Raw genomic sequence first — 12,759 nt, 5'->3', positions numbered from 1 at the left:
GCATTGATTTGATTGGTTTTACGTGAAATCTAATTTTTAAAAATCTTTTATTTATTTTTGTTGTTGGCTGTTTTCCTGCTTGCCGGGCAGTGGCAACTATATTGCCACCAATTTTTCAATGTTTCTGAACTGTTTAATGTATAACAAACATACATTTGAGTTTAAAACCATGTCATGATTATGTCCTATTGTTGTTTTTGTTAATTTATTGTTTAGATTCGTCTTCCTAAGGGTTAAAATAAAGGGTTAAATCGTTGTTTGAATCTTTGTTTACAAAAGCAGATAAGTCGTTTTGAAAATTTTGTCTTGAGTTAACCTCCTCAGGTGTGTCTGATTGCAGATTTCCGTTTACCCTTGCTCAAGAAAAAACGTGCATAGTGGTCTATTAGTGTCTAAAACCATTTGCTATCTATTTCCACTGAAGAAAATTTTGAAATCCCTTTAAAGTTTAACGTTTTTGCTTTTCTGAGAAGATTTTCTGATACATGCTGCTACACGTTCCTCAACTAATATCAATATTGTTTTTTGAAACAAATCAGAATAATAAACATATTTCCATATATTATATATTATACTATATATATTATTATATTATATTATATATATTATATATATTATATATTTTATATTTTATATATTTTACGGAGAAAAAGAAACATTTGGATAGCTCCGCGGAAATAACGCGCAGAGGGCAATCCACGCATAGAACAAATCATGCATAGTGTGCGTTGAATTGAGCTCAAATTATTAAAACAAATCAACTGTCATGCAAACCAATCACTTAATGGCGTGCCCATAAACATGGATAGATAAATTATCAGTTCTCTGCCTAGGTGTAAACTAATCCAAAATGCAATGGATTGATCCCTTGAGACACCAATGTATTATAAAAACCTTCACATCAATATCAATTTTACCGCAGTTTATTTCTTTAATGATGTTTGATATTGATTTTCAGTGGTTCAGTTACTTAGGGAAGCTAATCAATGCAATATTTTACAAAATTTCGACTTCATAGCAAATTTGGAAGAATGCTTTCATACAGTTACACGTCTCAAAACGCTTACACTACTCGTAACGACGTTCATTCATTTATTTAGTCTACATCTATACAGATAACACTGAATCAACAATTTGACGCCACAATACACGGTTCGAGGCCGCATCTCTCCATCCTCGAATACGCCCCACGCTCGCCAAGTCGTTCTGCACCTGGTCTGCCCATCTCGCTCGCTGCGCTCCACGTCGTCTCGTACCTGCCGGATCGGAAGCGAACACCATCTTTGCAGGGTTGCTGTCCGGCATTCTTGCAACATGCCCTGCCCATCGTACCCTTCCGGCTTTAGCTACCTTCTGGATACTGGGTTCGCCGTAGAGCTGGGCGAGCTCATGGTTCATTCTTCGCCGCCACACCGTCTTCTTGTACACCGCCAAAGATGGTCCTAAGCACCCGTCTCTCGAATACTCCGAGTGCTTGCAAGTCCTCCTCGAGCATTGTCCATGTTTCATGTCCGTAGAGGACTACCGGTCTTATTAACGTCTTGTACATGACACATTTGGTACGGTGGCGAATCTTTTCGACCGCAGTTTCTTCTGGAGCCCGTAGTAGGCCCGACTTCCACAGATGATGCGCCTTCGTATTTCACGACTAACGTTGTTGTCAGCCGTTAGCAAGGATCCGAGGTAGACGAATTCCTCGACCACCTCGAAGGTATCCCCGTCTATCGTAACACTGCTTCCCAGGCGGACCCTGTCGCGCTCGGTTCCACCCACAAGCATGTACTTTGTCTTTGACGCATTCACCACCAGTCCAACTTTTGTTGCTTCACGTTTCAGGCGGGTGTACAGTTCTGCCACCTTTGCAAATGTTCGTCCGACAATGTCCATGTCATCCGCGAAGCAAATAAATTGACTGGATCTGTTGAAAATCGTTCCCCGGCTGTTACACCCGGCTCTCCGCATGACACCTTCTAGCGCAATGTTGAACAACAGGCACGAAAGTCCATCACCTTGTCTTAGTCCCCGGCGCGATTCGAACGAACTGGAGTGTTCGCCCGAGATCTTCACACAGTTTTGCACACCATCCACCGTTGCTTTGATCAGTCTGGTAAGCTTTCCAGGGTAGCTGTTCTCGTCCATAATTTTCCATAGCTCTACGCGGTCTATACTGTCGTATGCCGCCTTGAAATCAACGAACAGATGGTGCGTTGGGACCTGGTATTCACGGCATTTTTGAAGGATTTGCCGTACAGTAAAGATCTGGTCCGTTGTCGAGCGGCCGTCAACGAAGCCGGCTTGATAACTTCCCACGAACTCGTTCACTAATGGTGACAGACGACGGAAGATGATCTGGGATATCACTTTGTAGGCGGCATTAAGGATGGTGATCGCTCGAAAGTTCTCACACTCCAGTTTGTCACCTTTCTTGTAGATGGGGCATATAACCCCTTCCTTCCACTCCTCCGGTAGCTGTTCGTTTTCCCAGATTCTGACTATCAGTTTGTGCAGGCAAATGGCCAGCTTTTCCGGGCCTATCTTGATGAGCTCAGCTCCGATACCATCCTTACCAGCTGCTTTATTGGTCTTTAGCTGTTGAATGGCATCCTTAACTTCCCTCAAGGTGGGGGCTGGTTGGCTTCCATCGTCCGCTGAACTGACGTAGTCATCTCCTCCGCTGCCTTGACTTTCATTGCCTGTACTCTCAGCGCCATTCAGATGTTCCTCGTAGTGCTGCTTCCACCTTTCGATCACCACACGTTCGTCCGTCAAGATGCTCCCATCCTTATCCCGGCACATTTCGGCTCGCGGCACGAAGCCTTTGCGGGATGCGTTGAGCTTCTGATAGAACTTGCGTGTATCTTGAGAACGGCACAGCTGTTCCATCTCCTCGCACTCCGCTTCTTCCAGGCGGCGTTTCTTCTCCTGAAAAAGGCGGGTCTGCTGTCTCCGCTTCCGTCTATAACGTTCCACGTTCTGCCGGGTACCTTGCTGCAGCGCGACCGCCCGCGCTGCGTCCTTCTCTTCCAGAATCTGTCTGCACTCTTCGTCGAACCAATCGTTCCGTCGACTTCGACCCATATACCCGACGTTGTTCTCCGCTGCGTCGTTAATGGCTGCTTTGACTGTATTCCAGCAGTCCTCAAGAGGGGCCCCATCGAGCTCACCCTCTTCCGGCAACGCTGCCTCGAGATGCTGCGCGTATGCAGTGGCGACATCAGGTTGCTTCAGTCGCTCTAGGTCGTACCGCGGCGGTCGTCGGTACCGAACATTGTTGATGACGGATAGTTTTGGGCGCAGTTTAACCATCACCAGATAGTGGTCAGAGTCGATGTTAGCGCCACGATAAGTCCTGACGTCGATAATGTCGGAGAAGTGCCGTCCATCAATCAGAACGTGGTCGATTTGTGATTCTGTCTGCAGTGGCGATCTCCAGGTGTACCGATACGGGAGGCTGTGTTGGAAGTAGGTGCTGCGAATGGCCATATTCTTGGAGGCGGCGAAATCAATTAGTCGTAGGCCGTTTTCGTTCGTCAGCCGGTGAGCGCTGAACTTTCCAATAGTCGGTCTAAACTCCTCCTCTTGGCCAACCTGAGCGTTCAAATCTCCTATGATGATTTTGACGTCGTGGCTTGGGCAGCTGTCGTACTCACGTTCCAGCTGCGCGTAGAATGCGTCCTTATCATCATCAGTGCTTCCGGAGTGTGGGCTATGGACGTTGATTATGCTGAAGTTGAAGAACCGGCCTTTGATCCTCAACCAGCACATTCTCTCGTTGATCGGCCACCACCCGATCACGCGCCTTTGCATGTCGCCCATCACTATGAAAGCTGTTCCCAGCTCGTGTGTGCTGCCGCAGCTCTGGTAGATGGTATGATTACCTCTAAACGTTCGCACCATCGATCCCTTCCAACAAACCTCCTGCAGCGCTACGATGCCGAATCCACGGTCCTTGAGCACATCGGCGAGTATGCGTGTGCTCCCGATGAAGTTGAGAGATTTGCAGTTCCACGAACCGAGTTTCCAATCGCTAGTCCCTTTTCGTCGCAGTGGTCTTCGCCGATGGTTCCGGTCCGTACTCTCTTGTTGATTGTTCGTTGCTTATGTTTTTTCAAGGCTGGCTTGCAGGTTTGGTGTCAACCCCCTAAATTTCCGGAGGACCATTCCTCCTTATTTCCGGTGGACCATGGTGCACAGTTTCACTTAGAGTCCCTCGCTGGCACTCGGACGATGATCAGCCGCCCCTAACATGGAGAACAGACGCTGTTGTGAGCCGATCCTGACATGGAGAACAGACGCTCAATAAGATTTGCACCTCCGGAAGAGCAAACCCCCTTCCCTGTCAGCATACGACCATAGTTCCCACCGGGGTTGGTTACCCGATCTTCCCTAAGGTTGCTCGTATCCCGGCCAGCACCGCGGGGAGGTAGGGATAGGAGTTGCTGGGTAAGAGGCTAAGGACCGCGAGATGGGGTCTATTTTATTCCTTCAGGTACGCGAAGTACCAATGGTACGCTTTACCCAGCATTTGCCGTGCCTCGTAACGACGTAATAATTGGTTTTTATCGGCGGCTTTTAGAACCTGAGCTGACCTTCCATTTCGCCCGAAGGTCTTCGTGTCGGCTCGGTCAAGAGGCCCTCCAAATACCAAGATTTGGACTAGTGCGTTCTAATCCTGGTTCTGAGCGAATCGCTATCGCTTTAGTTAGACCAGTTGGCAGATACATACAGAACACCTTGCAAAAGGTTACCAGAGCCCGCAGTAAAATCCCACCCCAAATCGCAGTACTTCTCTGACCCCTGAGATAAACAAAATTTCAAAGCTTTTCAATATCAGTAAAGCATATTTTCAACGAATGTCATAATTAAGAATATAAACAAAACATCGAAAATCTAGCATCAGCTGCTTTGATCACAAGCCTGGGAAATATTCATTGGAGGCGCTTTGGATTTTCCAGGGTTCCAATTTTTTCTTGCAATGCGTAATACACAGGATTTTGTTTTTACACGATTATTATTCGCTCGTATTTTTGATCGTGTGACTTCAATTTGCCATCAAACTCTTCGCAACATGTTTCAAAAAAATCCAGAATAAATCAAAGAAAAATCACATGATAATTAATATACGTTTAACATTTAGGATGAATGGAAAATTGAGAAAATGTAAATCGCGTAAAAACAGAATCCAGTGTAATATCATTTGTTACAATTATATTTTCAATAATAAAGTGATTTGTTTCATATACCATACATTTTTAGACTGCTCATGATTCCATAGTTTATGTAACAACCACAGACAAACAGGCATAACACATTGAACATTTAATCATCAAATTCATCGTCGTTCAAACACTAACGACATCTGTTGATTTCAGTTAGTTGGGCAAATCACGAACCAGATGGCGGTAGTGAGCAAACGTCAAACTCGAGCAAAAACGATGAGCGCGCCACGAGTGATCGGTTGGCCAACTAATGATTATTTGAAGTGATCAGTAAATCAGTAAACGATGGAAATTTGACGAGTGTTATGTCTGTTTGGCTGTGTAACAACCATTGCACTTTCGAATGTATTTCGAATAATTTAGAGACAATAATCGCAAATTTAAAACATTTCAACCCCGTAAGCAATTAAATGGGACTTGAAACAAGCAACGTATCGATGTTGCAGCGATTGAATTATCCTAGTAAACGCGTAATAAATGAAATTCGCTGAAATTTCGAATGGTTGATACGTCAACTTACTATGAAATCATGGGCAGTAGAGGCCCTCCTTAGCCTAGCGGTAAGATAGACTATAAAGCAAGTCCATGCGAAGGAAGGGTCAAAAACCTTCCGAAAGGGAACACAATTCTACCGGTTTAAAGCGAAAGCACATTACGGAAGAATAAATGTATGTCAGGCTAGTCCAGAAACACGTCAAGGAATGTAATTAATTAATTTATTAAGCAAGTCAAGAAGCAAGCTTTCGGTTGTCCTGAATAGAAGGGTTTTCGTTTGAATTTATCTTCATGGTGCAGAAGCACACTGTTGCGTAATTTATCTTTTCTTTTCTACTTTCCACCTTCGATAACGACTCTCCATTGCTTGAGCTAATCCTTCTTTATCAGTCCACTAAAACATATAGCTCGAAAAATGATTGTCTTAATTATAAAATTTACAAGACGTGTCCAAATTTTATCACGTAAAACTCATTTGAATGTTCATAAAATGAATCATTATTGATACCGCATACCCTGTAGCGAAAAAAAACTTGTCGATACTTACTTGATACTTGATGGGCTACAGCTCTTCGATGAACCTACGCCGAATGGAGTATCCTTCTCCACTGGACTCGATCCTGGGCCAATCGCTTCCAGTCGCCCTGAACATTGAGCGCCCTCAGGTCCTCTTCAACTGCAAAAAGCCATCGTGTACGCGGCCTTCCACGAAGCCTGCGGCCTCTTCCGGGTTCTCTACTAAATATTATCTTCGCTTGACGTTCTTCCGGCATACGAACAACGTGACCAGCCCACCGTAGTCTGCCGTGTTGTATAAGCCTAATAATATCCAGCCCTTTATACACCTGGTACAATTCGTGATTCATGCGACGCCGCCAGATACCGTTCTCCTGTTTACCGCCGAGTATTGTCCGCAGCACCTTACGCTCAAACACTCCGAGAGCTCTCCGATCAGCCTCCTTTAACGTCCATGTCTCATGGCCGTATAAAGCCACCGGAAGAATCAGAGTAGTATACAGCGCGAGTTTTGTTTTCGTTTGCAGACTACGGGACTTAAGCTGGTTACGAAGTCCGTAATAAGCCCTATTTGCAGCTGCAATATGCCTTTTCACCTCGCGGGTAACATCATTATCGCACGTCACTAATGTTCCAACATACACAAATTCTTCTACCACTTCAAATTGTTCACCATCCAGCACTATTTCGCTACCACCACCACTAATGAACCACGTTGATTGCCAGCGACCATGTACTTCGTTTTGCTGGTATTGATCGTGAGTCCAATCATCGCTGTCTCCCTCTTAAAAGGCGCAAAAGCCTCTTCCACGGCACGGCGATCAATTCCGATAATATCGATATCGTCCGCAAATCCCAGAACATATGCGATTTTGTGATAATGGTACCGCTTCTTTGCACACCAGATCTCCTAATCGCTCCCTCGAGCGCTATATTGAACAGTAGGTTCGAGAGTGCATCACCCTGCTTTAAGGTAATCTAAGGTAACAAATGACGTCGATATTTCATCTGCAACCCTCACACTTGATTTCGATCCGTCCAACGTTATACGAATCAGCCGTATCAGTTTCGCCGGAAAACCATGTTCAAGCATAATTTGCCATAATTCATTCCGTTTCACTGAATCGTACGCCGCCTTGAAATCAATAAACAGATGATATGTCTGCAAGTTGTACTCCCGGAATTTATCAAGGATTTGTCTCAGGGTAAACATTTGATCCGTCGTTGATCGGCCTCACGAAAACCTGCTTGGTATTCGCCGACGAAGGACTCTTCAAGCGGTCTCAATCTGTTGAACAGAATACGGGACATAATTTTGTACGCCGAATTAAGGAAAGTTATTCCTCGGTAATTGGTGCACTCCAGTCTGTGCCCTTTCTTAAAGAGAGGGCAAATGAGGCCGTCCAACCAGCTAGCAGGCATTTCCTCGTCTTCCCACATTTTCGACAGAATATGGTGCAGAACTTCATAAAGCTGCTCACTGCCATGTTTGAGAAGTTCAGCCGGGAGCTGATCCTTCCCCGCAGCCTTATTTTTTTCAGCTCTTTGACAGCTTTTTTAACCTCATCTAGTGTAGGTGACTCCACAGCTTGTCCATCGTCGCTAATATTTATTCTGTTCACCGATGCACCATCACTTCCTCCATTCAACAAAGTCTCGAAGTGTTGCTTCCACCTGGCAGCCACTTCAGTTTTATCTGTCAGCAAATTGTCAGTTGGTCGTTGCACATGACGGGAGATGGCACTGTCTTTCTCCGCACGCCATTGACAGACTCATAAAACCTCCGCATATCGTTCTGCTCCATTTTTTCCTGCGCCTCACTAATAACTTGTTCTTCGCACTCTTTTTTCTTCCTGCGGTGGGTTCGTTTTTCGGCTGCTCTTGCTTCCTTGTACCGATCTCTATTCGATCGGGTACCTGACACCAACATCCGGCTTCTGGCAACGTTCTTCTCGTCTGTCACTCTGTGACACTCCACATCGAACCAACTTGTCCTGGGTCGCCTCTGTGCAGTGCCTACCACTTCTCGTGCTGTTGTGCTCACCGCTCCATGGATCGACTCCCATAGATCGTTGATGTTGTCGCTAGCGTTGATTGCACTTATCCGTTCGTCGAGCTTCTGGCGGTACTCAGCCGATACTCCTTCCGCCGACAATCGCTGGATATTGTAACGCATCGTTCGCTGTGATCTTTCGTTCGATACAGTTGACAACCGTGATCGAATTTTACTGACAACGAGGTAGTGATCAGAGTCAATGTTCGGACCTCTGAATGTCCGCACATCGATAACATCTGAGAAATGGCGCCCATCCACCAGAACATGGTCTATCTGGTAGCAAGTTTCACCATTTGGGTGTCTCCAGGTGTGCTTTCGGATGTTCTTTCGTGCAAAGTAGGTGCTACTGATGGCCATCCCTCTGGCAGCAGCAAAATTTACTAGCCGTAGGCCGTTGTCATTGGTAGCGGAGTGAAGGCTCTCCCTACCGATTATGGGATGGAAAAAGTCCTCTCTACTGACCTGAGCGTTAGCGTCTCCGATAACAATTTTCACGTCATGCTTTGGGCACTCTCCATAGGCTTTATCAAGACATTCATAAAACGTGTCCTTCACGTCGTCGGATTTATCGTTTATCGGTGCGTAAACGTTGATTAGGCTGTAATTGAAGAATTTGCCCCGTATCCTCAACACACAGATTCGTTCGCTAATGGGTTTCCACCGCATCACTCGCTTCATCTGCTTGCCCATCACTACGAAACCAACTCCATGCTCTTCTTTTTCACCGCCGCTGTGATAGATGCTATACTTGAATGCAGTAGTGGTCGTGGGGTCCACGGCTCGGAATTCACGTTCTCCGGATCTAGGCCATCGGACTTCTTGAATATCAGCCACGTTCACTCCAACCTTCTGCATTTCACGAGCCAGAAGGCTCACTCGTCCAGGTTCATTTAGGGTCCTGACATTCCAGGTACCGAGTTTCCAATCATAGTCCTTATTTCGTTGCCGGGTCGGTTGCCAAAAATAACGTTCTCTTTTTCTTTTATCTCCATTTTTCGTGGTATTTGAGAGGCTTCAGTAAGCTACCTTACCGGGGTCGCGTTACCTACATCGCGATGATGGGGCTGCCACCTTAGGTATAGCTGACGCGATACAGCATTTCGTTAAGGTGACTCGGGGAGGCACTAAACGCCGTGTTATTTTTCCTATCTTTGGTCTCTTTCTAGCATTTTCACCTCGCAACTTTGGAGCGGCGTATTTCGGTTTTCAGTTATTTGATGTAACTGTAAATGTATTAGCATGTAGATTGCGAATAAGCACGCGCCGATAATACTTTTTCCAAATCATATTTGTTGTAGAAAAATAAGAATTCAATAATGAAAACGATGACGATTTGATGATTGTTAGTGCTTCCCGTGTCACCTTAATCAGCCGCTGGATACCAGGCAGACGCTGTTTGAGCCGCACCTCCTGGTGAACAGACGCTCGAGGCGTACCTTCTCACTCTAGCTGATGTCAGAAGGACAACAGTGCCCAGGCTGCACTACCAGCTAAGTACACAACCCTTACACGGAGAAACACGTTTACTCATTAATGGGTACTTTTTCTTTGCTATCTCTGTCTCCCTGCTGAAAAATTTACCCATTTTGGGAGAATAAGTGGATCTACTCATTTAAATGAGTAAATCCACTTATTCTTCCAAAATGGGTGAATTTTTCAGCAGAGAGAAAGAGATAGCAGAGAAAAAGTACCCATTAATGAGTAAACGATTTTTACCGGGTAGCTGGCGTTTTTTTGTCATCGGACGACCCGTGGAAGCGTGAGATAGGGTGCAGCGTGCAGAAGCACACTGTTGCGTAATTTATCTTTTCTTTTCTACTTTCCACCTTCGATAACGACTCTCCATTGCTTGAGCTAATCCCTATAGCTCGAAAATGTCTTAATAATCAAATTTACAAGACGTGTCCAAATTTTATCACGGAAAACTCATTTGAATGTTCATGAAAGTAATCATTAATGATACCGCATACCCTGTAGCGAAAAAGAACTTGTCGATAGGTTGCCCAAATGTATGCATACGTGCATGCATAAATAATAGAAGCTTCATTTCAAATCTAAGTGATGTCGCTAGCGTACTCACATGCAACTCTTCACGAAAAGCAGTATGATTGAGGAAAAAGCGCGAAATAATGACAGGCGCCAATGTTTACAGTTTCAGCTTCTGTGTTCTTCAGGCTATTTGTGTCGTTGGTTTAAATATTATTCAGGCAATAACAAAATTGTTATTTTATCATTATTTTACGTGTTATATCAGAATAGTTTTACTTGTACTTTTCTAGTGAGTAATACTATATTTTTAATACCGCTAAAATGGATCAATATCCCACGGAAGAAGAGGAATATGAGTTGATGTACGGCGATGACCTGGATGCTATGAACGACATGGAAGTGGAGAGTAAGGACACTGATTGGAATCTTCACCTGAATCACCCACCAATGGTATTCGATTTTTGTTTTAGTGACCCCAGCCACGCCAGGCCCATCCATTGCCAAAGAGATAGTAGCGGACCCTCCCCGTGCGTCGACATCCCATTCGCACTATTCGCGTCCTGCGCTCGACAGTCCCAGTTTGTCGCAAATCAATGGGGACAGTCCTCTGCGGAGTCCGGCATATTCGGTTATCTCCAAGAACTCTACCACTATCAACAAGCGTTTGTTTGATGGGGATGGGAATTATGGTCGTATGGCTTCGACGCCGTTTCCGGGAGCGTCCGGAGAAAGGCGAGAAACGGATCCTTTGGCAGAAATCCAAAATATTGGTCTTAATCCACGAAAGAGACGGCTTGATGCCCTGTTTGGAGATATCCAAGACATTGAAGACGACGGTAGTGTATATGAATTTTGTCAGCAGGGTATCAACAAGAAAACTAAAACAGAAGAGGAATTGGACATAGAACTGATTGAAAGGATTCTGGAAGCAAGAAAACGTTTTCAAGCGATTGTTCATCCCACCAAGTCTAGTGGATTGGCCCGTGCTGAGGCTCTGCATCGTTTTAAGATGCAGAATTTGTCGTACTCACTGCCAAAGTATGCAAATTTTCAATAAAGGATATTTTAAGATTTCTAACATGCTGTTTTGTACTTTCAGATGGCCTTTTGCAACTGTCGTCAGAAGTGATAAGGAGCGTGTTTATGTGCGATTTCACTCCGAGGAGTTTGAAACCAATGCGATTAACGAAATCAATTGTTTCAAAGATGGCTATAATGGACTGCTGGGAGATGCCAAGGAAAGGATATGGAAGGATGCTAATGATATTGTAAGTATTATTTATTTCGAGGCTTCCTTTAAGGAACTTTATAGCAATGGTAGTTGAATTTTATCTTCAGATTGCTAAAAGATTGGACGGGCCCACCATAGCCATCGCACCAAACCCAGACGTGGCCATTGTCGTCCCGGACCAAGGCACTTCGCTGTGGGTTGAAAAGTATCGGCCCAAACGTTACATTGACCTGTTGTCGGACGAAACAACCAATAGAAGCTTACTACAATGGCTCAAACTGTGGGATAAGGTTGTTTTCGGAAGAGAACCGAAAGAGAAGAAAGACGCCAATCAGTTGAACAGTTTCAATAAGAAAACCGGCCGGTTCGAATCTAACGGAGGATGGAAACGAAAGAATCGATCCGCTTTGAATACTGACCTGGACGAGCATGGACGACCTATGCAGAAGGTGGCACTGCTGTGTGGCCCTCCCGGGTTAGGTAAGACAACTTTGGCTCACACTATTGCACGACATGCTGGATACGTGGTGCGTGAAGTCAATGCATCAGATGACCGCAGTCCAGAGGCATTCCGCATAGCACTAGAAAGCGGGACACAGATGAAGTCGTTGCTGAACGAAGAGAAAAGACCAAATTGCATTGTGTTGGATGAAATAGATGGAGCCCCCATTGCCACCGTTGATTTCCTGATGAAGTTTATATCGGGTACGGTTGTATCGAAAGGCGCCAAAAAGGGCAAAGGCGAGAAAGCAGAGAAATTTATCTTGAAGCGACCCATTATTTGCATTTGCAACGATTTGTACGTTCCGGCTTTGCGACAGTTGAGACAGGTCGCATTTGTAGTGAACTTTCCACCCACACAATGCGCACGATTGGCCGAAAGGTATGTTTATTGGTTTATCATTTTTTGTAACCTACCTTAAGAACATACTAACTTTAATTTGGTGGAATCATTACCATTATTGTTCTTTGAATCGAGCTTATTCATTTCACACACTTTGTTTAATTTCTAAATGTTTTTTAGACTTCTGATGATCTCCAAGCGAGAGAAAATCGCAACTGATCTGACGTCGATGCTTGCGCTGGCCGAAAAGTCTGGGAACGACGTCCGATCGTGCCTTTCATTGTTGCAGTTCTACAGTTCACTCAAGAAACCGATCCGGTTGACCGACGTCCTGAAAAGCACAGTCGGACAGAAAGATCGTCACAAGGGACTGTTCGGCATATGGTCGGCCATATTTCAGGTATGTACT

General features: G+C 45.0%; 1 protein-coding gene across 2 annotated transcripts in view; it reads left to right on the top strand.

Annotated features, from left to right (window-relative positions):
- The window catches only part of LOC134212221 (chromosome transmission fidelity protein 18 homolog), a 71,949-nt gene that overhangs the window by 5,971 nt on the left and 53,219 nt on the right, over positions 1 to 12,759 (top strand). The window contains exons 1-6 of one of the 2 annotated variants that reach the window (XM_062689882.1): positions 10,421 to 10,493; positions 10,566 to 10,681; positions 10,746 to 11,313; positions 11,375 to 11,543; positions 11,614 to 12,389; positions 12,531 to 12,750. In XM_062689882.1, coding sequence (XP_062545866.1) covers positions 10,597 to 10,681; positions 10,746 to 11,313; positions 11,375 to 11,543; positions 11,614 to 12,389; positions 12,531 to 12,750 — 1,818 coding nt within the window. In that variant the 5' untranslated portion in view covers positions 10,421 to 10,493; positions 10,566 to 10,596. Of the gene's footprint in view, positions 1 to 10,420; positions 10,494 to 10,565; positions 10,682 to 10,745; positions 11,314 to 11,374; positions 11,544 to 11,613; positions 12,390 to 12,530; positions 12,751 to 12,759 lie in introns of those variants that run through there. The other variant, XM_062689883.1, reaches the window with a different exon arrangement.

The sequence above is a fragment of the Armigeres subalbatus genome, chromosome 2, assembly GCF_024139115.2.
Source record: "Armigeres subalbatus isolate Guangzhou_Male chromosome 2, GZ_Asu_2, whole genome shotgun sequence".
Lineage (NCBI taxonomy): Eukaryota > Metazoa > Arthropoda > Insecta > Diptera > Culicidae > Armigeres > Armigeres subalbatus.
This window is presented reverse-complemented; position numbering and strand designations above follow the sequence as displayed.